Source organism: Coregonus lavaretus (assembly GCF_964263955.1).
Source record: "Coregonus lavaretus genome assembly, chromosome: 5".
Classification (NCBI taxonomy): Eukaryota; Metazoa; Chordata; class Actinopteri; order Salmoniformes; family Salmonidae; genus Coregonus; species Coregonus lavaretus.
The window spans coordinates 61,673,158-61,700,203 of NC_139992.1; the positions used below are offsets into that span (position 1 = coordinate 61,673,158).

The following is a 27,046-nucleotide window of genomic DNA, read 5'->3' on the forward strand; positions in this document are numbered from 1 at the left end:
CTGTACGTCCAATCGGCCTCACAACTGCAGACCACGTGTAACCACGCCTGCCCAGGACCTCCATATCCGGCTTCTTCACCTGCAGGATCGTCTGAGGGGTGGGGTGATGAGGAATATTTCTGTCTGTAATAAAGCCCTTTTGTGGGGAGAAACTCATTCTGATTGGCTGGGCCTGGCTCGCCATTGGGTGGGCCTGGCTACCAAGTGGGTGGGCCTATGCCCTCCCAGTCCCACCCATGGCTGCACCCCTGCCCAGTCATGTGAAATCCATAGATCAAATGTATTTCAATTGACTGATTTCCTTATATGAACTGTAACTCAGCAAAATCTTTGAAATTGTTGCATGTTGCGTTCATATTTTAGTTCAGTATATATTATCATTCTCAATTTCCCCAAAATTCTTGAGGTCTCCTTTCTTTTCCCACTCTTTCTCGTTCCACTTGTGGATTCTTCTCTCACCAACCAGATCATTGCTATCTGCATACTGACTTATATTTCCCATTCCATTTATTTTCTCTCCCTCAGTTTCACCATGATCCATACATTTTTCTGGAGATCCATTTTATTTTATTCATCACCCTCTTTCTCTTTCCTCTTCATTTGTTTCAACACTTTCACTATCATCAATATCTATCCATGCTTCAACACCCTCGTTGGTCTCCCAATCCTCTCCTGTTTTCCATGAATTCAATTTCCCCCTTTATCACCATGTCCTCTATCACCTCTTCCACATGTATTTCCTTCTCCTCCCCCTCCTCCTCTTCCTCCTCAACCCCTCCTCCTCCTTTTACCCATCCCCTTCTTTCTCCTCATCCTCCTCTGTTATTAGTTTCTCCTCATCCACTTGCTCTTCTTCATCAACGTTTCGCTCCAATTCAGTCGTTTTCTGTGTCTATTCTTGCTCTCTTTTCTGCAGCTTTCTCTTTTGCCGTTCCCTTGCTTCACACTCTCTTTCATTCTACTGAAGGTATAAATCTTTATTTCTCTTCTCCATCCTTTGCTGATTCTTTCTTAGTCTCACCATCTCCATCCTCTTCTCTCCTGTCTTCCTCCTCCTCTTCAGCTTCTTCAGCCTCTCTCTCTCTCCCTTCTCTCTCCCTCTCTCTCCCTACTCTCTCCATCTCTCTCTCTCTCTCCCTTCTCTCTCCCTCTCTCTCCCTTCTCTCTCCCTCTCTCCCTCTCTCTCCCTCTCTCTCTCTCTCTCTCCATCTCTCTTCCTCTCGTATCCCTTCTCTCTCCCTCTCTCTCTATCTCTCCTCATGAGTTTAAGTGGTGCATATCTCACCAGTAGCCTGCATACTCTCTGGAACCATCTCTCCCGCTGCTCTAGGAGGCCCACCTTCTCACTGAAACAGCAGTCGTCCTGACTGATGCTACTCCACTCCTCCATAGTGAATGTTCTTTCTGTATGTTCTCTACTGACTGTTCACTAGATCTGATTTGGAAGTCAGATTTGTTTCTTTAGACAAAACAAGTGGTTTGGGCGAAAGATCTCTTCTAAATTGGCTTAAAATAAAAACGCTCTAAAAAGGCGGGAGAGGTTGTGAGTGTGATGTGTGTTGCTAGTTGCTACCAAAGGAATGGAAAATTGCATTCTATAACAATGGTAAAAAAGCACACAGTAGCCTACAGCATAGGCCTCAACTTTAGACAAAGGACCAATCACCAAATTCTAGTACTTACATTTGATCCTGACATATTCAATGAGCACAGAGAGATAAGAAAACTGACATAGTAATTACATTTCAAGCTAGATGTATGCACGAAAAAAACTAAGATATCACTCACCTAACCTCTAACTGGTAAACCCCTTACTTAGCCCACTTCAGCCTTCTAGGTTAGAATACCACCTTCTAGAATATCACCCCATTATGACATCACGTCTCACTGTGACATCTGGCTTTGTCGCTCTCTGAGAACCTTTAGTGCAACCTCATTCATTTCTATGGTACTATGACCAACCATATTTCTCACAATATAGGCCTACTGTTCCAGCGTATATCATTGTTGAGATAAATAATATCAGGCATATCAAGTAGGCCTACGGATAGTATGGTAAATCTATATTCCATTACATGGCAAGCACTTTCTGCCTCATTTAAGCCATCATTCTCTCACTTTGTTCAGGTTCATTAATCCCAAATGTACACTTACCTGAGCCACTCCCACAATCCATCGAATATATACTTTGGTTAGACCTAGTTATATCCTTGCCATGATGGACACATCAGCATTGCCTGTCGACACTGTTGTGATGGTAATATGCCAGTAACGCCAAACCCAGCCGTACTTTACCTCACATCTCCTAGCAATAATAACCATGGCACTCTTTGGTGACTCACACGCACACAATCAGATCCAACTGTTATGCCCTGTCCATGCCACAGAGTAGGAAACCACTTACCCGCTCCTCATGTTCACAAAGCTACAGGATCAACTTTGTTTCTTTCCCTAAATCCATTTCTGAGATCTCAGTCTAGAGCTGGGGCTCTCAGAGATAGGGGTCCGAGGAGGGGTAGGGGGGTTGAGGGTGGTATGGCAGAATGCATACAGTGGGGGAAAAAGTATTTAGTCAGCCACCAATTGTGCAAGTTCTCGCACTTAAAAAGATGAGAGAGGCCTGTAATTTTCATCATAGGTACACGTCAACTATGACAGACAAAATTAGATTTTTTTTCTCCAGAAAATCACATTGTAGGATTTTTAATGAATTTATTTGCAAATTATGGTGGAAAATAAGTATTTGGTCAATAACAAAAGTTTCTCAATACTTTGTTATATACCCTTTGTTGGCAATGACACAGGTCAAATGTTTTCTGTAAGTCTTCACAAGGTTTTCACACACTGTTGCTGGTATTTTGGCCCATTCCTCCTTGCAGATCTCCTCTAGAGCAGTGATGTTTTGGGGCTGTCGCTGGGCAACACAGACTTTCAACTCCCTCCAAAGATTTTCTATGGGGTTGAGATCTGGAGACTGGCTAGGCCACTCCAGGACCTTGAAATGCTTCTTACGAAGCCACTCCTTCGTTGCCCGGGCGGTGTGTTTGGGATCATTGTCATGCTGAAAGACCCAGCCACGTTTCATCTTCAATGCCCTTGCTGATGGAAGGAGGTTTTCACTCAAAATCTCACGATACATGGCCCCATTCATTCTTTCCTTTACACGGATCAGTCGTCCTGGTCCCTTTGCAGAAAAACAGCCCCAAAGCATGATGTTTCCACCCCCATGCTTCACAGTAGGTATGGTGTTCGATCCCCGGGACCACCCATACACAAAAATAAAAATGTATGCACGCATGACTGTAAGTCGCTTTGGATAAAAGCGTCTGCTAAATGGCATATTATTATTATTATTATGTGTTCTTTGGATGCAACTCAGCAGTCTTTGTCCTCCAAACACGGCGAGTTGAGTTTTTACCAAAAAGTTATATTTTGGTTTCATCTGACCATATGACATTCTCGCAATCCTCTTCTGGATCATCCAAATGCACTCTAGCAAACTTCAGACGGGCCTGGACATGTACTGGCTTAAGCAGGGGGACACGTCTGGCACTGCAGGATTTGAGTCCCTGGCGGCGTAGTGTGTTACTGATGGTAGGCTTTGTTACTTTGGTCCCAGCTCTCTGCAGGTCATTCACTAGGTCCCCCCGTGTGGTTCTGGGATTTTTGCTCACCGTTCTTGTGATCATTTTGACCCCACGGGGTGAGATCTTGCGTGGAGCCCCAGATCGAGGGAGATTATCAGTGGTCTTGTATGTCTTCCATTTCCTAATAATTGCTCCCACAGTTGATTTCTTCAAACCAAGCTGCTTACCTATTGCAGATTCAGTCTTCCCAGCCTGGTGCAGGTCTACCATTTTGTTTCTGGTGTCCTTTGACAGCTCTTTGGTCTTGGCCATAGTGGAGTTTGGAGTGTTGTCATGAGCCTCTCACTCCACCGGGTTACCACCTTAATTTTCTTCCACTCTGCTCACCACTCTCTCTACTCAGCCTAACTAGCTCCACCTGTCCCTGCTCTGCTCTGCTCTAATTACTCTGCCAGCTGCGCTGCATTACCCACTACCTCTCCCAGTATTTAAGGCCCTGTCTTTCAGCTCTCCGGTGTCAGATCGTCTGCAAAGCTCACACCCGGAACCTGTTTGCTCGCGCTTCTGGCTCACCCTGGTTTTGTGACCCCGGACCTGCCTGATTTTTGGATACTCTTCTGCCCCAGGAGTTCCAGACCTGCTTCTGCCATAACGACTCCTGACTACTCTTCAATCCCGGTAACTCTGACCAGCCTTCTGCCTTGCTACTACGTTTTTGGATTTCCCTTGAACTGTACTGCTGCCTTGTTTCATTCCGCCCTGTTGTGTCTGTGTCTCCCCCCCCCCAGGACTTCTGGACCACCCACCACCGGCTTCATAGGACGCATCGCTGCCACTGGGGGGGGCACAGACCCAGCACATTGGACGGGATCCCTGTTACCCCTGGAGCCTTCATTCACTCCCTACTTCCCTTTTCCCTTAAGTTTAAATAAACTTTCTGGTGTGACGCAATTGTGGTCCTCTGGTCGTCTGTCTGAACCGTGACAGTACGATCTGAACATTATGGACTCAGCGCACACTTTCCCCGACATGGAAACCGATGAGCATGAGCAGCAGTTCCAGCAGCAGCAACAACAACTCGCCATGATCATTCAACTCCTCACCAACCTTACCCCAGCCAGTCTGCCCACCAGCCCTGCCCCCGAGTTACCTGCCCCGGTCATTGCAGCCGCTGCTCCGGAACCCAAGATTGGAAACCCCGAGCGGTTCAACGGCGATTCAACCCAGGTCCGGCCATTCCTGACTAGCTGCCGACTTCAGTTCTCCTTGCAGCCAAGGACCTTCGCCACGGAGGGGGCTAAAGTTGGGTATGCCATCACTCACCTGACGGGCCGAGCTCGACTCTGGGGAACAGCAGAGTTCGAACGTCAAACCCCCGCATGTGCAACCTTCGACCTGTTTGCTGAGGAGATGCTGAAGGTGTTTGACCTGGATTCACCAACCGCAGAGGCGTCTCGTGAACTGTTCAGTATTCGACAAGGCAGACGTACAGTCGCAGACCATTCCATCGACTTCCGAACCCTGGCTAGACGAAGTTCTTGGAACACACCATCGTTGGTGGACGCGTTCTTCCATAGTTTGGCTGACTATATCAAGGACGAGTTGGTCTCCCATGAACTGCCTTCCACTCTTGATGAAGCCATCGCACTGACTGTCAGGATCGACAGAAGGATACAGACCCGTCGTCGTGAGAGGGGGCGCCAAGGTCCACCTACTACCGGCATTCGGAGAGATCCGACTGGGCTCCTGTCATCTACTGCCACTCACCCAGGTCAGCTTGATCAGTCTGAGCCTATGGAGATTGGGCGAGCCTCTCTCACTCCTGCAGAGCGCCAGCGCCGCTTCACCTCAAACCTCTGCCTCTATTGTGGAGGTGATGGACATCGTGTGGTAACCTGCCCTTTAAAGGGCCGAAGCTCACCGGGCATAGGGGGAGTCCGGTTGAGTTCAATGACCATCCAGTCCTCCGACCGCAAACCCCTGCTGCAAGTTCACCTCCGCCTCTCTGACTCAACTCACACCCTGGCTGCTCTGGTGGATTCTGGCGCCGAAGCCAACATAATGGACATCAAGCTGGCACGCCAACTGGGACTGGAGAACCTCCGTTTGACACCTCCTATTCCTGCCCGGGCACTGGACGGACACTTACTCGGATCGGTCACTCATGTCACGGCCCCGGTCTCGATGGGTCTGTCCGGAAACCATCAAGAAACTATCCAGTTTCACCTGCTCCCCTCTCCAGGCCAACCCCTCATCCTGGGTTACCCATGGCTCCGCCGGCACAACCCTCAGCTCGACTGGGTGACCGGGGTGATCAGGGAGTGGGGAGAGGACTGCCACCGAACCTGCCTGCTTGCTGCCGCACTACCCCCTCGGCCAGTACCTACTAACTCCGCTCCTGACCTCTCCAATGTCCCAGAATGCTACCATGGTCTCAGAGAGGTGTTTAACAAAGCAAGAGCCACATCTCTGCCCCCTCACCGACCGTACGACTGTGCCATCGACCTCCTCCCTGGAACAGCCCCTCCAAAGGGTCGTCTTTATTCGTTGTCTGCTCCTGAAAGAAAGTCCATGGAGGACTACATCAATGGCTCTCTGTCCGCAGGATTAATCCGTTCATCTTCATCTCCTGCTGGTGCTGGCTTCTTCTTTGTGGGGAAGAAGGACGGATCTCTTCGCCCCTGCATCGACTACAGGGGACTCAACGACATCACAGTGAAAAACCGTTACCCTCTGCCTCTGCTCACCTCTGCTTTTGAGTTGCTCCAGGGAGCCACTGTTTTTACCAAGTTGGATCTCAGAAACGCTTACCACCTAGTGCGGATCCGGGAGGGAGATGAATGGAAAACCGCATTCAATACACCAACAGGCCACTACGAGTATCTGGTTATGCCTTTTGGCCTCACCAATGCTCCTGCTGTGTTCCAGGCTCTAGTGAATGATGTACTGCGGGACATGTTAAACAAGTTTGTCTTCGTTTACCTGGATGACATCTTAATCTACTCCAGAAACCTGTCTGAACACACCCGCCATGTCCAGCAAGTCCTTCATCGTCTTCTGGAGAATTCCCTCTACGCCAAGGCAGAGAAATGTGAGTTTCACGTCAAGACAGTGGCCTTCCTGGGGTACATAGTGGCAGAGGGAAGTATCCAAATGGATCCTGCCAAAGTATCAGCAGTCACTTCATGGCCAGTTCCGGAGAACAGAAAGAAGCTGCAACAGTTTCTGGGGTTTGCTAACTTCTATAGAAAGTTTATCCGGAACTACAGTACCGTTGCTGCCCCTCTCACTGCTCTAACCAGCACCAAGCAACCCTTCACCTGGACCCCAGCAGCCGACAAAGCCTTCAGTACCCTCAAGGTGAGGTTCACCTCCGCTCCCATCCTCCAGATGCCTGATGTGGACCGGCAATTCATTGTGGAGGTGGACGCCTCGGATGTGGGAGTTGGTGCTGTGATTTCTCAGTGGGCTGCGGAGGATAGGAAGCTCCATCCCTGTGCCTTTTTCTCACGTCGGTTGTCCCCCTCTGAGTGCAATTACGACATAGGGAACCGTGAGCTGCTGGCTGTGAAGCTTGCCTTGGAGGAGTGGCGTCACTGGCTGGAGGGGTCCACCATTCCATTTCTCGTTTGGACCGATCATAAGAACTTGGAGTACATCCGCACGGCCAAACGGTTGAACTCCAGGCAGTCCCGCTGGGCCCTGTTCTTCACCAGGTTTAATTTCACTCTGTCATACCGGCCTGGATCACGCAACACCAAGCCAGACGCCCTCTCCCGTCAATTCCAGAAGGATGACACCCCCTCCAAGGACCCTGTGTCGATTCTGCCAAGTCCCTGCATCGTTGCAGCTCTGACCTGGGCTGTTGAGGAACAGGTGCTGGAGGCTCTCCGTAACCAGCCAGGTCCCAGCACTTGCCCAGCTGACCGCCTTATTGTCCCCGAAGACCTGAGGTCCCAGGTCGTTCAGTGGGGACATGACTCCCGCCTAGCTTGTCACCCTGGCTCCACCCGCACTTACAACCTGCTCGCCCAGAGGTTCTGGTGGCCCTCTCTGAGAAAGGATGTACGGGAATTCGTCCAAGCCTGCCCCATCTGCAACCAACACAAGTCGTCCTGCCAGCCCCCAGCCGGATTGCTGCAGCCCCTGCCTGTGCCCAGACGTCCCTGGTCTCACATCGCCCTTGACTTTGTCACGGGGCTGCCCCCTTCAAGTGGCATGACCGTCATTCTCACCATAGTTGACCGTTTCAGCAAGATGGCACACTTCATTCCCCTCCCCAAGCTCCCAACCGCCAAGGAGACCGCCCAGGTGGTCCTGGAACACGTCTTCCGGATCCACGGACTGCCAAGGGATGTAGTTTCTGACCGTGGTCCACAATTCTCCTCCGCTTTTTGGAAGGAGTTCTGTCACCTGCTGGGAGCCACAGTCAGTCTGACTTCCGGATTCCATCCCCAATCCAATGGGCAGTCAGAGCGGGCTAATCAGGAGCTCGAGAAGGCACTGCGATGCATGACTTCACGCAACCCCCACTCCTGGTCGCAGCAATTGACATGGGTGGAGTACGCACACAATTCTCTGACCTGCTCTGCCATCGGTATGTCCCCTTTCCAATGTGTTTATGGATACCAGCCTCCTCTATTTGCCAGCCAGGAAGAGGAGGTTACTTGCCCATCTGCACTTGCTTTTGCCCGTCGTTGTCGCCGTACCTGGTCACAAGCCCGAGCCACACTCCTCAGATCCGTTGCCAGCTACACTACCGGGGCCAACCGTCGGAGAATTCCTGCTCCCACCTACCATGTTGGTCAAAGGGTGTGGTTGTCATCGAAGAACCTGCCACTCAGGGTGGAGTCGCAGAAGCTGGCACCTCGGTTCATTGGCCCATTCCCTATCATAAGAGTGATTAGCCCAACTGCTGTCCGGCTCCAACTGCCTAATTCCCTGAGGGTGCACCCCACTTTCCATGTGTCTAAGATTAAGCCCATCCATGAGAGTCCGCTGGTCCCTGCTGCGCCTTGTCCTCCTCCTCCACGGCTCGTCGATGGTGGTCTGGTTTACACCGTCCGCCGCCTGCTTCGGTCCAGACGGAGGGGTAGGGGTCTCCAGTACCTCATTGACTGGGAGGGCTATGGACCTGAGGAAAGGACCTGGGTGCCAGCTAGTCGGATTGTGGATAGGACTCTCATCACCGCTTTCCACCAACGGCATCCTGATCAACCTGCAATCCGTAGGGGCCGCCCCAGAGGGGTCCCTAACCGTCCTGCCCGCTCGGCTTCCTGTCCTGTGCCTGATCCTGTCTCGGGACCTGTCCCATCTCCCGACCACGGCCCTCCGGCTTCCTCCGAGGATGAGGACGTTCACTCGGACCGTTCGGAGGAGTTCTAGCCCTCCTCCGGCTCCCCTCCTCCCGCCCGGCGTGGTGTTGCTCTTGGGACTTCTGGGGCCGTCCCTTGGGGGGGGGGTTCTGTCATGAGCCTCTCACTCCACCGGGTTACCACCTTAATTTTCTTCCACTCTGCTCACCACTCTCTCTACTCAGCCTAACTAGCTCCACCTGTCCCTGCTCTGCTCTGCTCTAATTACTCTGCCAGCTGCGCTGCATTACCCACTACCTCTCCCAGTATTTAAGGCCCTGTCTTTCAGCTCTCCGGTGTCAGATCGTCTGCAAAGCTCACACCCGGAACCTGTTTGCTCGCGCTTCTGGCTCACCCTGGTTTTGTGACCCCGGACCTGCCTGATTTTTGGATACTCTTCTGCCCCAGGAGTTCCAGACCTGCTTCTGCCATAACGACTCCTGACTACTCTTCAATCCCGGTAACTCTGACCAGCCTTCTGCCTTGCTACTACGTTTTTGGATTTCCCTTGAACTGTACTGCTGCCTTGTTTCATTCCGCCCTGTTGTGTCTGTGTCTCCCCCCCCCCAGGACTTCTGGACCACCCACCACCGGCTTCATAGGACGCATCGCTGCCACTGGGGGGGGCACAGACCCAGCACATTGGACGGGATCCCTGTTACCCCTGGAGCCTTCATTCACTCCCTACTTCCCTTTTCCCTTAAGTTTAAATAAACTTTCTGGTGTGACGCAATTGTGGTCCTCTGGTCGTCTGTCTGAACCGTGACAAGTGTGACTGTTTGAGGTTGTGGACAGGTGTCTTTTATACTGAAAACAAGTTCAAACAGGTGCCAATAATACAGGTAACGAGTGGAGGACAGAGGAGCCTCTTAAAGAAGAAGTTACAGGTCTGTGAGAGCCAGAAATCTTGCTTGTTTGTAGGTGACCAAATACTTATTTTCCACCATAATTTGCAAATAAATTCATTAAAAATCCTACAATGTGATTTTCTGGAGAAAAAAAATCTCAATTTGTCTGTCATAGTTGACGTGTACCTATGATGAAAATTACAGGCCTCTCTCATCTTTTTAAGTGGGAGAACTTGCACAATTGGTGGCTGACTAAATACTTTTTTTCCCCACTGTATATTAAAACCCCCAGAAGATCAAACACTGGCGGCCCGAGCCAAAACACTAAGCCACATTTATTAAGATTAAACCTGTCTTGTGTTATGCATTTAGCCCCCAGTAAATCTCTGGTACCTTCTCTTTATAGAACCTAAAAGAGAAAATATGATGCAATACCCTTTTCTCCCTCCTCCCCTTACTCTCTGTCTGCATTTCTTTGATCGGCGTCCAAGTGCCAGAGTCGCCATGGACGAACTCTAACCCCCACCACTGGCATTTCCTATCCGCAGGTTTTGGCTACCTGACCAGGCAGCTGATGGGGCTGGCCGGGGGCCGCCTGGTACTGGCCCTGGAGGGGGGCCATGACCTCACTGCCATCTGTGATGCCTCTGAAGCCTGTGTCTCTGCTTTGCTAGGAATCGAGGTAAGACTGAGAACGTGGGAGGGAGGGGTTTCTATAATTATTGTCAATAATTTGCCACTGCACCTGTTTGGGGAGACTGTCTCTACACATTTAGTCCAATCAGAGGCACAACCAGAGGTGTGGTGCTTAAAGGGCCTTGGCCCAATGCTGCCGCCAAGAGAGAGAGAGAGTGATGGAGAGGGGGAGAGAAAGAGAGAGTCTGGAACAGTGAGTTGACAGAGAGATGGAGGGACCCTGTTTTTTATTCTCCATCCTCTCTCTTTCTCTCCATCCCTTATTCATCTATCGCTTTTCACTCTCTGTCCCCACTGCCCATTGTGGGAGGATCCCATGGCCAGTGGCCAGGGAGAGGGAGGAAGTAACAAGCTTTAAGTTGAACAATCTGAGGTTAATTGTGGGAGTGTGTAGGCTGGAGCTGAACAAAATCTCTGTCTGCGTCCCAAATAGCACCCTATTTCCAATGTAGTGCACGATAGGGACCATGGCGTCCCTATCGTGCACTACATATTGAATAATTAATAATCCACACTTGAAATAAACTGACATATTAAAAGACAATAAATGACCCTTGGCTAGTGCTGACCCTTGGGTAGTATACACAGATGAAGTGCTGATGTAATGTGTTTTCTGTCGTTGGGACAAGAGCTGTGTCCCAAACAGCACCCTATTCCCTATATAGTGCATTACTTTTAACATGAGCCCTATGGGCCCTGGTCAAAAGTAGTGCACTATATAGGGAATAGGGTGCCCTTTGGGACACAGACAAGGAGATAACCTGCTCAAGCCATTAGCCAGTTAGCCCAGTGTGACTTTAAAACCTCCATTAACGAGGCGTATGGGGCTATAGCTCGTAATGTACTGCCTCTTATTACACACCAATACATTCAACCACACCTCACTCTAATAGTGGTATGTACTGTACATGTATTGTTATTGTTGTAAACCTGTAAACTGAATGCTACCTCATGCTTACATGATTGAAAGTCAAGTAAACAGTACCTTTGGCATTTCGGTTTACCTTATGAGCTCAAAAGAATGGGTAACAAATTTGGAGGCACAGGCATATTGTCCGCTTTTCTGGAGTAATGAGTGAGAGACATTGGAAGAGTAGCTAGCTGGCTAACCGTGAAGATAAGGATGCACATGCATGATGAATAATCATGCTCACTGTTAGTATTGCACTAGATGCTTGCGAAGTTGAGTATAGATAGAGGCTAGGAAGAGATAGAGCGGTCAGCTTAGACTGGACTGGTGGATAAGAGGCCTAGGTGCTTGTGATATTCCAATCCTCCCTCCAGACAAGGCAGTAAATAAGCACTTGGAACCATAAAAGACCGGATGGCCCTGCTCCAATGTAGATCTTGGGCCCGACGCAAAATAAACAGAACAGTAACGCTGGATCACGCTAATAAAACGTGGTCACCGCATCCAGCCGCCCCGAAGAAAAAGAAAACCGCGACCAACTGGTGACCCCTCCCCAAACGGGTTGCAGCTTCGATTCAGAGTGACAGGGACAAGCTGGGGCGTTGGAGAGGCCGAGTGGAACATGGTGGTCAAACTGGTCTGAACCCACCAAAGAAACCTCAAAGCCTGAAGGGGAATTTAAGCTCCACAGCGGACCAAAGTCAACCTGTCAGAAGAACTAGATCTTAACAACTCTGAGCTAGAACAAGGTTTGCTTTGAAGGGGGAGCTACACAAAGGTCCCGTTGAGCCTTAATGCTATAACCTTAATCTGTTTACCTGCACTGGTGCCAACAACAGTAACGACAGAAAAAGAGGAAGAAGGGAAGGCTACTCCTGAAGGGATTGGGGCTAGGAAGGTTTCAGGTTTCAGTGGCCAGGAGAGAGGGCTGTTTTGAGGGTCGATGGGTGAGCGAGGCGGGGAGTCTGGAAGTCGAAAAAGAGGCACCAGCCCTGGCCCCGTAGGGCTCCCTTCTCGCCCTTCTCTCCGGGACCCCGTCACCAGCCCACATCTGAAAGTGCTTACCCTCACACCTCTCCCGACAGGGTCACTGACAGGCCTAGAGAGATCGGAGAATCAAAGGAAATTGGGGAATCATTTGAAGTCAGGGGAGGAAGCTATTGTCATAAACCAGTGAGCTCCAGGGTTTTAGTTTCACTCCGGACGTTGGGCAAGAGGAAAAATGCAGAGCCAGGAACACACGTGAAACGCCACATTACCGTTGATAAGGAGTTGGAACACACGGCTCATTAGTCGCCGTTGACTGCCCGTGAGCCGCAGCCATATTTAGACACTGGTGATTGGCCAAACCCGCTGTGTTTTTCATTGCCTCTTCTCATTGGGTGTTTGGCAAGAGCACAGTCAGTCTTTGAACAAGTGCAGATCAGTCCCTCGTTAGTGTGATGACCGGTTCAACAAGTCTTAACAGCACAAGAGGGAGAAATGCAAGGCAGGGGAGACAATAACATAAAAGGAGAAAGTTAAAATGTCTCTAATCAAAATGGCAGGAAGCGAGTGTTTTATCAGTCTTTGCGAAGGGTCCAGTGTAATGGAGACGGAATGCAGCGGAATGACTCTTGCCAGCGGCGGTTTGATGAGGCAGATAGAGAGGAAAGGGGTTGTGTGTGTTTGTGGATGCGTGTGTTAGGTAGTGATGACGGGGTAATGAGCCAGTAAGTCAGCTAGTCTGCTGCTTTATTTGTTTGTGAAGTCACAGAAGCAGGGCTTTCAGTTATGTTATTCGAGCAACATAACTAAAATGTATTACCCAAAATTATAATTGGTCTCTCATTAGCCTAAGAATAAGATCTCAAACGTAGACATACTAGGAGTTTAGACAAGTCCACAATCAGGGCCAAACCTCTAGATTGGGTTTACAGCCCGACTGCCTCCTGTGTGATTGTAGTCTGTGCATCGAGCGTTATACTGGCCACTCCACAGTGAGAAACATATTCCCCTTTTTTATTGGCAGGTGAAGACAAGCTTTGCTATAATGAGCATTGGGTTCCCTTTGAAAGTGGCTCGGATTAGCTTGGGGAAAACACTGATAAAAATTGGTGAATGGACTTTACAGGCCTTTTTTCACTTCACCGTTTGAGTGCATAATCGCCAAAGCCTCTCTAGTTAAATTTCTCATGAATGATGCATTGGCGACGATGCTAGTCAACTCTGACCTCATGACTAATTGACGAATGTGTGCAAACAGATGTTGCGCCCTCTCCTCCAAATTGTGGTTGTTAGCAATTATTTGATAAACACCAGGCTAATACGCTAATTGTTGCCAGTCGCCAATGAGGTTATCCTCTGTGCTTACACTCTAGCTACATTAAGAATGGCCCATTTCGTCCTTCTCTAGCTTCAGCATTTCACTCTCTTTAGCGAACAGAAATGTATACGACGCCGCATAAAAGGTCACCTGCTCTGCTCGATACGTAGTTAGCTCGTTAAATTAGCATAACGTAATCAACTAGTGTCAGCGGTCGATCCAACGTACATGCACCCGGATCAAGCAAAAAACAAACAATAGATGCCTTTTGTCTTGAGTCTGCTGAACAAGTAAAATTCCTCCCACCCAGTATTATGGTTTCACCGCCTTCCCCAGAATGCTTTTTTTAATTTCGGGGCCACATTCCTTCAGAGCCTCTGGTTCGCGTGGCGTCTCAAATTTGTTGGCTTCCCCCTCATGCTTTTGAAGGCTGTGCCACACACTCAAACAGATAGACTTGGATTTACACAATGCAGGCAGCAACGGACACCGTCTTCCAACAAAAGCTCTTCTCTCTCTCTCTCTCTCTGTTGGAAAAAGGCGATGGTTCTCTTGCTATGAAGATGGAGGGATAAAGGAGAGATGGAGCGAAGGGAGGAGGGGAGGGGTTAGAAACTCAAATATACGCCCTGCGTCACTGTGGATGCCGCGGGGAGCGCTGTGTGTGTCATACCTGCCAGGCAGGCCCGGAGTGTGCTGACGAGAGCCATTAAAGTTTACAGCTGCCCATCAAGCTGACAGACAGACAGCCCTCCGAGCCCCCCAGCCTGGCCCCATGTGGGGACCCCCTCCCTGGGTGGAGAGATGACTGGGCTGGTAGGGACTGGAGTTGATCCACTGGAAACCACAAACACAGTAGTGGGTGCAGACACACACACACACACACACACACACACACACATTTGTGGATCTGGGCTCACTGTTGTAAGGACTGAGTGGTAGAAAGTGTTAATCTCTCCAATTTAAACAAAAGGAAAAAGAAGGATGAGTAATAGGGAACTAACTCAGCAGTATTTGAAGGTTCCCTTAGGGTGACCATATCAAACAAGGCAACCGCAAACATGTCATCCCCCACAAATGATGCAGCAGCCATCCATGTGCACAACTGCTGCTCAGCTCAAGGGAGTGAATGATAGGGTATTGGTGTGTGTGGGGAAGTGTTTGTGCATTTGTTTTGTACAGTACCCCAAACCATTCTGTGATTCTATGTGTGTGTGTGCTAGTGATGTGCAGGTCAGTTGCTAATAGCCCATCCTCAACCGCCCGATTATATATGATAAACTGAAAATCTGGGGCCCGCACTCGACCCTAACCCACAAATATAGAAAATGGCTGTATAGTCAGAGATAGATACATCAAATCAAATCAAATTAAATCAAATTGTATTGGTCACATGTGCCGAATACAACAGGTGCAGACATTACAGTGAAATGCTTACTTACAGCCCTTAACCAACAGTGCATTTATTTTTAAACAAAAAAAATAAAACAACAACAAAAAAAGTGTTGAGAAAAAAAGATCAGAAGTAAAATAAAGTGACAGTAGGGAGGCTATATATACAGGGGGGTACCGTTGCAGAGTCAATGTGCGGGGGCACCGGCTAGTTGAGGTAGTTGAGGTAATATGTACATGTGGGTAGAGTTAAAGTGACTATGCATAAATACTTAACAGAGTAGCAGCAGCGTAAAAAGGATGGGGTGGGGGGGCAGTGCAAATAGTCCGGGTAGCCATGATTAGCTGTTCAGGAGTCTTATGGCTTGGGGGTAGAAGCTGTTGAGAAGTCTTTTGGACCTAGACTTGGCACTCCGGTACCGCTTGCCGTGCAGTAGCAGAGAGAACAGTCTATGACTAGGGTGGCTGGAGTCTTTGACAATTTTGAGGGCCTTCCTCTGACACCGCCTGGTATAGAGGTCCTGGATGGCAGGAAGCTTTGCCCCAGTGATGTACTGGGCCGTACGCACTACCCTCTGTAGTGCCTTGCGGTCGGAGGCCAAGCAGTTGCCATACAAGGCGGTGATGCAACCAGTCAGGATGCTCTCGATGGTGCAGCTGTAGAATTTTTTGAGGATCTGAGGACCCATGCCAAATCTTTTTAGTCTCCTGAGGGGGAATAGGCTTTGTCGTGCCCTCTTCACGACTGTCTTGGTGTGTTTGGACCATGATAGTTCGTTGGTGATGTGGACACCAAGGAACTTGAAGCTCTCAACCTGTTCCACTACAGCCCCGTCGATGAGAATGGGGGCGTGCTCAGTCCTCTTTTTTTTCCTGTAGTCCACAATCATCTCCTTTGTCTTGGTCACGTTGAGGGAGAGGTTGTTGTCCTGGCACCACACGGCCAGATCTCTGACCTCCTCCCTATAGGCTGTCTCATCGTTGTCGGTGATCAGGCCTACCACTGTTGTGTCGTCGGCAAACTTAATGATGGTGTTGGAGTCGTGCCTGGCCATGCAGTCATGGGTGAACAGAGAGTACAGGAGGGGACTGAGCACGCACCCCTGAGGGGCCCCCGTGTTGAGGATCAGTGTGGCAGATGTGTTGTTACCTACCCTTACCACCTGGGGTCGGCCCGTCAGGAAGTCCAGGATCCAGTTGCAGAGGGAGGTGTTTAGTCCCAGGATCCTTAGCTTAGTGATGAGCTTAGAGGGCACTATGGTGTTGAATGCTGAGCTGTAGTCAATGAATAGCATTCTCACGTAGGTGTTCCTCTTGTCCAGGTGGGAAAGGGCAGTGTGGAGTGCAATAGAGATTGCATCATCTGTGGATCTGTTGGGGCGGTATGCAAATTGGAGTGGGTCTAGGGTTTCTGGGATAATGGTGTTGATGTGAGCCATGACCAGCCTTTCAAAGCACTTCATGGCTACAGACGTCAGTGCTACGGGTCGGTAGTCATTTAGGCAGGTTATCTTAGAGTCCTTGGGCACGGGGACTATGGTGGTCTGCTTGAAACATGTTGGTATTACAGACTCAGTCAGGGACATGTTGAAAATGTCAGTGAAGACACTTGCCAGTTGGTCAGCACATGCTCGGAGTACACGTCCTGGTAATCCGTCTGGCCCTGCGGCCTTGTGAATGTTGACCTGCTTAAAAGTCTTACTCACATTGGCTACGGAGAGCGTGATCACATAGTCATCCGGAACAGCTGGTGCTCTCATGCATGCTTCAGTGTTGCTTGCCTCGAAGCGAGCATAGAAGTGGTTTAGCTCGTCTGGTAGGCTTGTGTCACTGGGCAGCTCGCGGCTGTGCTTCCCTTTGTAGTCTGTAATAGTTTTCAAGCCCTGCCACATCCGACGAGCGTCAGAGCCAGTGTAGTACGATTCAATCTTAGTCCTGTATTGACTGTTTGCCTGTTTGATGGTTCGTCGGAGGTCATAGCGGGATTTCTTATAAGCGTCCGGGTTAGAGTCCCGTTCCTTGAAAGCAGCAGCTCTACCCTTTAGCTCAGTGCGGATGTTTCCTGTAATCCATGGCTTCTGGTTGGGGTATGTACGTACGGTCACTGTGGGGACGACATCATCGATGCACTTATTGATGAAGCCAGTGACTGATGTGGTGTACTCCTCAATGCTGTCTGAAGAATCCCGGAACATGTTCCAGTCTGTGCTAGCAAAACAGTCCTGTAGCTTAGCATCTGCGTCATCTGACCACTTTTTTATTAACCGAGTCACTGGTGCTTCCTGCTTTAGTTTTTGCTTATAAGCAGGAATCAGGAGGATAGAGTTATGGTCAGATTTGCCAAATGGAGGGCGAGGGAGAGCTTTGTATGCGTCTCTGTGTGTGGAGTAAAGGTGGTCTAGAGTTTTTTTCCCTCTGGTTGCACATTTAACATGCTGGTAGAAATTAGGTAGAACAGATTTAAGTTTCCCTGCATTAAAGTCCCCGACCACTAGGAGCGCTGCATCTGGATGAGCGTTTTCCTGTTGATTAATGGCCTTGTACAACTCATTCAGTGCAATCTTAATGCCAGCATTGGTTTGTGGTGGTAAATAGACAGCTATGAAAAATATAGATGAAAACTCTCTTGGTAAATAGTGTGGTCTACAGCTTATCATAAGATACTCTACCTCAGGCGAGCAAAACCTCGAGACTTCCTTAGTATTTGATTTTGTGCACCAGCTGTTGTTTACAAATATACACAGACCGCCACCCCTTGTCTTACCGGAGTCAGCCGTTCTGTCCTGCCGATGTAGCGTATAGCCTGCTAGCTGAATGTTATCATTGTCGTCGTTCAGCCACGACTCGGTGAAACATAAGATATTACAGTTTTTAATGTCCCGTTGGTAGGATAACCGTAATCTTAAGTCGTCCACTTTATTTTCAAAAGATTGAACGTTGGCTAATAGGATTGATGGAAGAGGCAGTTTACTCGCTCGCCGTCGGATCCTTACAAGGCACCCCGATCTACGTCCACGATATCTCCGTCTCTTCCTCACGTGAATGACGGGGATTTGGGCCTTGTCGGGTGTCTGTATGATATCCTTCGCGGCCGCCTCGTTGAAGAAAAAATCTTCGTCCAATACGAGGTGAGTAATCGCTGTCCTGATATCCAGAAGCTCTTTTTGGTTATAAGAGACGATGGCAGAAACATTATGTACAAAATAAATTACAAATAACGCGGAAAAACACACATAATAGTACAATTGGTTAGAGGGCTGTAAAACGGCAGTCATCTTCTCCGGCGCATACATGCAGCTTATCTTCTGTCATTATACTCTGTTGCCCTAGAAGACTAAATAAACTTTGCTCACCAGAAAATATGTCATACATCGATAGAATAAATGCTTCATTGTAGTTGAAATCTTTAAAGTTTTCTCTTTCATCTTTGCTTCTCTCGCGCAGCAAAGACGTTTAGGGACCGGGGAGAAAATGCAATAATGAAAAATAACTGGAAAAACGTTCTCTGCAAAATCAGTTTGACCTGTTTTAAGGGAATTGCTGTGAAAACGACCCAACATGTTTCTGATAAGATTTCACTTTGGCTTGGATGCATATTTTATGTGGTTGAAATACTATCAGCTTTTATGATGCTGGTAACGATAGAAACCTTTACAGACGTCCCCTAACCGCGCATTCATTCTCTCAAGATGCTGAAAGAAATAAATCATTTTTCTCCACTCCTGTTCCAGAGTTAAAATATACATTTGGTGTATCATTTTATTGCAAGAACTTCTTCATTTTGCAGGAGTTAATATTATATTAGGCTATGAAAGAGGTTATAGACCTACTGTCAGTGTCCAGATTTCAGTTACTATTCCTTTTAACCCATCTGAACAGTACAGTTCCCTTGACGTGCCATATTTTAAGTCCCCGTCTTGTGACTGTCAAATTTCTATAGCGCCTCACAATCATATTACATTTACATTTACATTTTAGTCATTTAGCAGACGCTCTTATCCAGAGCGACTTACAGTTATCACACATAACATCTTTCCCAAATATTAGGCTACTGTTCTGGCCCTCCTTTCTCTTTATTTTCAACTCTCCATTTCACAGCTTTTCTCTTATTGAACTAAACTCCGACATTGTTAATGTTTCCTGCCCAAGTTCCTAAAAGCATTTGGCAATTGCCGTGTGTTTGGCACACGTACAGTTAGGCCCTAAAGTTTAGGCTTACGCACTAACGGCAGATAAAAATAATGAAAGAAAACGTCAAGAATGATAAATATATGGATTTTTAATGCATTGTTTTCTCTTTATTCAACCCGCCCGCCCCCACCTTGCCCTTCATCCTCACAATATTTAATGACCCTAAACCCACCCGCCCTGCAGATATCACCGCGGGGACTGAGGATTATTGAGTCAACCCGCGCATCATTAGTGTGTGCGGCTGTGTGTTTGTTTGTGTGTGTACATGTGCATGCTTGTGCATGTTCATACTTGCGTGTGTGTGTGTGTATAATGCAGCTTGTCGTGCCACAGCCAGGTTAAAGTATCCCTCTCTCTAGACTGGCCTATCCCTTCGCCCTCCTCACCCCCTCCCACCCTCTATTTGTTTTAATTAAAACAAAAATTCCAGCTTTGGCTGAACGGGACTGACCGGCGATCCCTTTTTCCTCTCTCTCCTCTCTTCTGACATTCTCTTCTTCCTTCTTCTAATGTTTCAAGCCTTTTTCTACCTCCTCCTCCTCCACTTTTCAGTTTTTCAGCAAGGTTATGATAGAGCAAAAAATACGTCTGTGTGCCTATATTTATAATAATAATAATGTGCCATTTAGCAGACGCTTTTATCCAAAGCGACTTACAGTCATGCGTGCATACATTTTTTTTTTGTGTATGGGTGGTCCCGGGGATCGAACCCACTACCTTGGCGTTAAAGCGCCGTGCTCTACCAGCTGAGCTACAGAGGACCACGTCCAGTGTTTATACATAGAAACATTTTTTTTTTTTTTTTTTTACCGGTTCTGCTCACAAGGGGGTGAAAATATGCAGCACACACAGTGAGCCAGAGGAAAATTTAATCATTCCGGATTGGAAAGGCAGGTTGGGGAATGCTCTGTTTCCTCTCTCCTCTCTCCTTCATCTGACTCTCCTAACAGTCAGAGTATCCCTGGGAGTGTGTGGTGTGTGGTGTGTGTGTGTGTGTGTGTGTCAAGTGAAATTACAAAAAATTGGTCACATGCACGAATACAACAGGTGTAGACTTTACAGTGAAATGCTTACTTATGAGCCCATTCGCAACAATGCAGAGTTAAAAAGTAAGACAAATATTAGCTAAATAAAAAAGGAAATAGTAACACAATAACAACGTTATACAGGTGCAGCTCAATAAATTAGAATATTGTGGAAAAGTTAAGTAATTTCAATAATTCAATTGACAAAGTGAAACTCATATATATATATATATATATATAGTGGATTAATTACACAAAAAGTGAAATAGTTCAAGCCTGTATTTGTTTTAATGTTGATGATTACGGCTTACAGCTCATGGAAACCCCAAATTCAGTATCTCAGAAAATTTGAATATTGTGAAAAAGTTCAATATTGTAGACTCAAGGTGTCACACTCTAATCAGCTAACTAACTCAAAACACCTGCAAAGATTTCCTGAGCCTTTAAATGGTCTCTCAGTCCAGTTCAGTAGGCTTCACAATCATGGGGAAGACTGCTGACTTGACAGTTGTGCAGAAGACAGTCATCAACAACCTCTACAAGGAGGGAAAGCCTCAAAAGATCATTGCTAAAGAAGCTGGCTGTTCACAGAGTGCTGTATCCAAGCATATTCATGGTAAGTCAAGTGGAAGGAATAAGTGTGGTAGGAAAAGGTGCACAAGCAACAGGGATAACCGGAGCCTTGAGAGGATTGTCAAGCAAAGGCCATTCAAAAATGTGTGGGAGCTTCACAAGGAGTGGACTGAGGCAGGAGTCAGTGCATCAAGAGCCACCACGCACAGATGTTTCCAGGAAATGGGATAAAACTGTCGCACTCCTTGTGTCAAGCCACTCCTGAACCAGAGGCAATGTCAGAAGCGTCTTACCTGGGCTAAGGAGAGAAATAACTGGTCTGTCGCTCAGTGGTCCAAAGTCCTATTTTCAGATGAAAGTACATTTTGCATTTCATTTGGCAATCAAGGTCCCAGAGTCTGGAGGAAGAGTGGAGAGGCACATAATCCAAGTTGCTTGAAGTCCAGTGTGAAGTTTCCACAGTCAGTGAATATTTGGGGAGCCATGTCATCTTCTGGTGTTGGTCCACTGTGTTTCATCAAGTCCAAAGTCAACTCAACCGTCTACCAGGAAATGTTAGAGCACTTCATGCTTCCTTCTGCTGACAAGCTTTATGGAGATGCTGATTTCATTTTCCAGCAGGACTTGGCACCTGCCCACACTGCCAAAGGTACCAATACCTGGTTCAATGACCATGGGATTACTGTGCTTGATTGGCCAGCAAACTTGCCTGATCTGAACCCCATAGAGAATTTATGGGGTATTGTCAAGAGGAAGATGAGAGACACGAGACCCAACAATGCAGACGAGCTGAAGGCCGCTATCAAAGCAACCTGGGCTTCCATAACACCTCAGCAGTGCCACAGGCTGATCGACTCCATGCCACGCCACATAGATGCAGTGATTCATGCAAAAGGAGCCCCAACCAAGTACTGACTGCATGTACAAGAACATACTTTTCAGAAGGCCGACATGTCTGTATTAAATTTCCTTTTTTCACTGGTCTTATGTCATATTCAATTTTTTTCTGAGATACTGAATTTGGGGTTTTCATGAGCTGTAAGCCATAATCATCCAAATTAAAACAAATACAGGCTTGAACTATTTCACTTTTTGTGTAATTAATCCACGATATATATGAGTTTCACTTTATCAATTTAATTATTGAAATTACTTTTCCACAATATTCTAATTTATTGAGCTGCACCTGTATACAAGGAGTACCAGTTACCGAGTCAATGTGCAGGGGTACGAGGTAGTTGAGGTGATTGAGGGAATACAGTATACATGTAGGTAGGGGTAAAAGTGACTAGGCAATCAGGATATATAATAAACAGAGTAGCAGCAGTGTATGTGAAGTGTGAAAGTGTGTCTGTGTGAGTATGTGTGGCGTCAATATGCATGAGTTTGTGTGTGTGATCGTATGTAGAGTGTGTGTGTGTGTGTGTGTGTGTGTGTGTGTGTGTGTGTGTGTGTGTGTGTGTGTGTGTGTGTGTGTGTGTGTGTGTGTGTGTGTGTGTGAATGTAGTATGTGTGAGTGTGTGGGTAGAGTCTAGTGAGTGTGCATAGAGCTAGTACAAGGGAGTGTAAAACAATTAAGATAATATATATAAAATACTGAATAAAGGGAGTCAATGTAAATTGTCTGGGTAGCCATTTGATTAACTGTTTAGCAGTCTTATGGCTTGGGGGTAGAAGCTGTTCAGGTGCCTTTTTGTTCCAGACTTGGCGCTCCGGTACCGCTTGCCATGTGGTAGCCAGATAGAACAGTCTATGGCATGGGTGGCTGGAGTCTTTGACAATTTTCAAGGCCTTCCTCTGACACCACCTGGTATAGAGGTCCTGGGTGGCAGGGAGTTCGTACTGGGCCGTACGCACTACCCTCTGTAGCGCCTTGCTGTCGGATGCTGAGCAGTTGCCATACCAAGCGGTGATGCAGCCAGTCAAGGTGCTCTCAAAGGTGCAGCTGTATAACTTTTTGAGGATCTGAGGGCCCATGCCAAATTTTTTCAGCCTCCTTAGAGGGAAGAGGCATTGTCATGCCCTCTTCACGACTGTGTTGGTGTGTTTGGACCATAGGTCCTTAGTGATGTGGACACCGAGGAACTTGAAGCTCTCGACCTGTTCCACTACAGCACTGTCGATGTGAATTGGGGCGTGTTCCCCCTCCGTTTCCTGTAGTCCACGATAAGCTCCTTTGTCTTACCCACGTAGAGGGAGAGGTTGTTGTCCTGGCACCCCCACTGCCAGGTCTCAGACCTTCTCCCAATAGGCTGTCCCACGTCGTCGGTGATCAGGCCTACCACCCTTGTGTCATCGGCAAACTTAATGATGGTTTTGGAGTCATGCCCACCCACACAGTCATGGGTGAACAGAGAGTACAGGAGGGGACTTAGCACCCCGTGTTGAGGGTCATCGTAGCGGATTTGTTGTTGCCTACCCTCACCACCTGGGGACGGCCCGTCAGGAAGTCCAGGATCAAGTTGCAGAGGGAGGTGTTCAGTCCCAGGGTCAGCTTAGTAATGACCTTGGAGGGCACTATGGTGTTGAATGCTGAGCTGTAGTCAATGAACAGCGTTCTCACATATGTGTTCCTTTTCTCCAGGTGGGAAAGGGCAGTGTGGAGTGCAATAGAGATTGCGACATCTGTGGATCTGTTGGGGCGGTATGCAATTTCTGGGATTATGGTGGGGTTTCTGGGATGATGGTGTTGATGTGAGCCATGACCTTTCAAAGCATTTCATGGCTACAGATGTGAGTGCTACGGGGGTTAGTCATTTAGACAGGTTGCCTTGGCATTCTTAGGCACAGGGACTATGGTAGTTTGCTTGAAACATATAGGTATTACAGACTGGGTCAGGGAGAGGTTGAAAATGTCAGTGAAGGTCAGTGCATGCTCTGAGTATGCATCCTGGTAATCCATCTGGCCCTGCGGCCTTCTGAATGTTAACCTGTTTAAAGATCTTACTCACATCGGCTACGGAGAGCGTGAGCATACAGTTGTCCGGAACAGCTGGTGCTCTCACGCATGGTTCAGTGTTGCTTGCCTCGAAGCGAGCATAGAAGGCATTTAGCTCGTCTGGTAGGGCGCGTCACCGGGCAGTGCTCGGCTGGGTTTTCCTTTGTAATCTGTGATAGTTTGCAAGCCCTGCCACATCTGACGAGCGTCAGAGCCGGTGTAGTAGGATTCGATGTTAGTCCTGTATTGATGCTTTGCCTGTTTGATGGTTCGTCGGCGGGTGTAGCGGGATTTCTTATAAGCGTCCAGGTTAGTGTCCTGCTCCTTGAAAGTGGCAGTTCTAGCCTTTAGCTCAGAGCAGATGTTGCCTGTAATCCATGGCTTCTGGTTGGGATATGTACGTATTGGTCATTGTGGGGACAACATCGTTGATGCACTTATTAATGAAGCCAGTGACTGATGTGGTAAACTCCTCAATGCCATCGGATGAATCCCGGAACATATTCCAGTCTGTGCTAGCAAAACAGTCCTGTAGCTTAGCATCCGCTTCATCAGGCCACTTCCATATTGAGCGCGTCACTGGTACTTCCTGTTTGAGTTTTTGCTTGTAAGCAGGAATCAGGAGGATATAATTATGGTCCGATTTGCCAAATTGAGGGCGGGGGAGAGCTTTATATGCGTCTCTGTGTGTGGAGTAAAGGTGATCTAGAGTTTTTATCACTCTAGTTGCACAGGTGACATGCTGGTAGAAATGAAGTCAAATGGATTTCAGTTTTCCTGCATTAAAATCACCGGCCACTAGGAGCGCCGCCTCATTGAGTGCAGTTTTAGTGCCATCATCAGTTTGTGGTGATGTATATTATCCATGTCCTTGTTCATCCATGAGTCCGAGAAGCATAGTATATTACAGTTCTTAATGTCCCATTGATAGGATAGTCTCGATTGGAGCTCATCCAGTTTATTCTCCACCGATTGCACATTTGCCAATAGAACTGAGGCGTTTTCACCTTCTTCAAGTGTCGGGGATTAGGGCTTGGTCCGGGATAATCAATATGTCTTTTGCCTCTGACACATTGAAGTAGAAGTCCTCGTCCAAATCGAGGTTAGTGATAGCTGTTCTGATGTCCAAAAGCTATTTTCGATCGCAGGAAACTATTAAACATTACGTTAAAATAAAGTTATGATCCGTGCTAAAAAATACACAAAATAGCACAATTGGTCAGGAGCCCGTAAAAAGACAGTCATTCCCTCCGGCGCCATTCTCTTTGTCTGTATGTGTGTGTGTGTGTGTGTGTATGTCTTTGTGTGTGTGTGTACTGTATGTGTATGTGTAAAGTGGGACCCAGCACAAAGCACACATTGTAGCCTGTGGTGTAGAGTGGCTCCTCGAGTGGGAGGCTGCAGTGCATCTGTGAGCCTTTTGTTATTGTGTCAAATTGTTCTCCACTGCTGGACTGGCTGGGTCATTCAACACTGGGCAGAGGTCCACAGTCAGAAGTAGTCGTCCGTGTTGTATCTAACCTGTCACTCACTCCTGTGTGTGTGTGTGTGTGTGTGTGTGTGTGTGTGTGTGTGTGTGTGTGTGTGTGTGTGTGCGTCCGTCCGTCCGTCCATCCGTCCAGTTGGATCCTATCCCTGAGGAGGTGATGCAGCAGAGGCCCAACCCCAACGCCGTCCACTCCATGGAGAAGGTGCTGGAGGAACATGGTGTGTGACCCTCTACTCTATTCACACAGGAAACAGTCCCACTCTATCGGCTACAATAGAGCTGGGACGATAAACCAAAAACTATTAACCGATCACTTATCGCAGGCGTTTTCCTGATTTCTTTCATTGTGAGAAATGTGAAGTTTGAAATTAAATACGTTTTCTAATATGGGTGATTGTTAATGGGACAACTGATGGCTACAACCATCAAATTATTAGTAGTAGTTTGTTTTTAAACATTAATTTTTTTTTTTTTATGTGGTGCACATTAATGTTATAAACGTATTCTATTTATCGTTATTGCATCAATTCAGCCAATTTATCGCAAAATTTATTTTTTGTCCATATCGCCCAGCTCTAAGCTACAGTATAACCAGCAAATTATTTTGGCATTTGATTTGCCAGCATGCATTTACCATAGAGTAAACAGCAGCACTCGGCCCTGGATAACTGACGTTGTTTGACACCTTGTCTAGTTGCTCTATGTAATAATCATGATCTTTTTACCTTTGTCCTGTCCTGTGTTGTAGGTAAATACTGGCGCTCTCTGCAGCGCGGGGCCTCCACGCTGGGATACTCTCTGAGCGAGGCTCGTCAGTGTGAGACGGAGGAGGCCGAGACCGTCACTGCCATGGCCTCCCTCTCTGTGGCCAACAAGCAGAGGAGGTACGTCCCACCCAAGGCGGTGTGTGTGTATGTGTGTGTGCGCGACGACGAAGGTCACGTCAACCAAGAGCTTAGCTCTTTAGTACTGTCGATAAATATTTGCATCTAACCTAAATGTGCAGAGGCTTCTGATACTCACTCATCTCACACCTTCCTGCAGTTGTATAGACTATGGTTGTGCTGCTTGTGACACGTGTCATTGTCCCGTCTTTCTCCAGGAGCAAGGAGGAGCCAATGGAGGAGGAGGCGCCTATGTAAAGGATTGACCACGCCCCCTTTACCATTCAGAGACCCATTTAGTACTCAGCCAACCACTAACCTCCGTTTCAATTTGACCCCAACCCTTGGCCACGCCCGCGCCCTGTCTAGAAGGCACATCAGCCCCGGGGGGGGCAGGGGACAACGTTGAGCGGTTACGAAATGGAAACAGAAGACGACACTATCTCACTCGCCCGGAGTGGACGGACTAAAAGGCCACCGATGTGTTGTACCTGCCTCTCTATGTGTGGAGGCAGAACACAAGGAGCCTCAGGTTGCCAGGTCTTGTCGGGTCTTTACTCCAGGACCAGTGGGACCTAAGGTGACATTGAGTGTCCATGCTTTTTTGTAACAGACACACTCTCTATGTCTGAAGTACCACTCCAGACACAGAATTTCTAATTTAGCACTCTTCTTTCATTTTTCTTTGTCGTTTGTTCCTTTTCCTTTCACTGAAAAACAGCAACAGAGCCCTATGATATAATTACGACTCTGTTTACGAACGTTCAATCGTTACAATTCACGCAAAACTTTGAGAAAGGAGAGACGTCGCAGGGTTTGCTGAAATTTTGATTGGCGAAAGCAGACATTTTTGG

The 27,046-nt window shown here is 47.8% G+C and overlaps 1 protein-coding gene across 1 annotated transcript in view; it reads left to right on the top strand.

The window, feature by feature from the left end:
• The window catches only part of hdac4 (histone deacetylase 4), a gene marked incomplete at its 5' end in the record, with an annotated part of 124,776 nt that extends 97,736 nt beyond the window's left edge, over window positions 1-27,040 (top strand). Inside the window, 4 exons of the mRNA XM_084161596.1 lie at window positions 10,338-10,471; window positions 25,442-25,526; window positions 26,057-26,192; window positions 26,411-27,040. Coding sequence (XP_084017722.1) covers window positions 10,338-10,471; window positions 25,442-25,526; window positions 26,057-26,192; window positions 26,411-26,450 — 395 coding nt within the window. The 3' untranslated portion in view covers window positions 26,451-27,040. The remainder of the gene's footprint in view (window positions 1-10,337; window positions 10,472-25,441; window positions 25,527-26,056; window positions 26,193-26,410) is intronic.
• Between the last annotated feature and the right edge of the window lie 6 nt (window positions 27,041-27,046).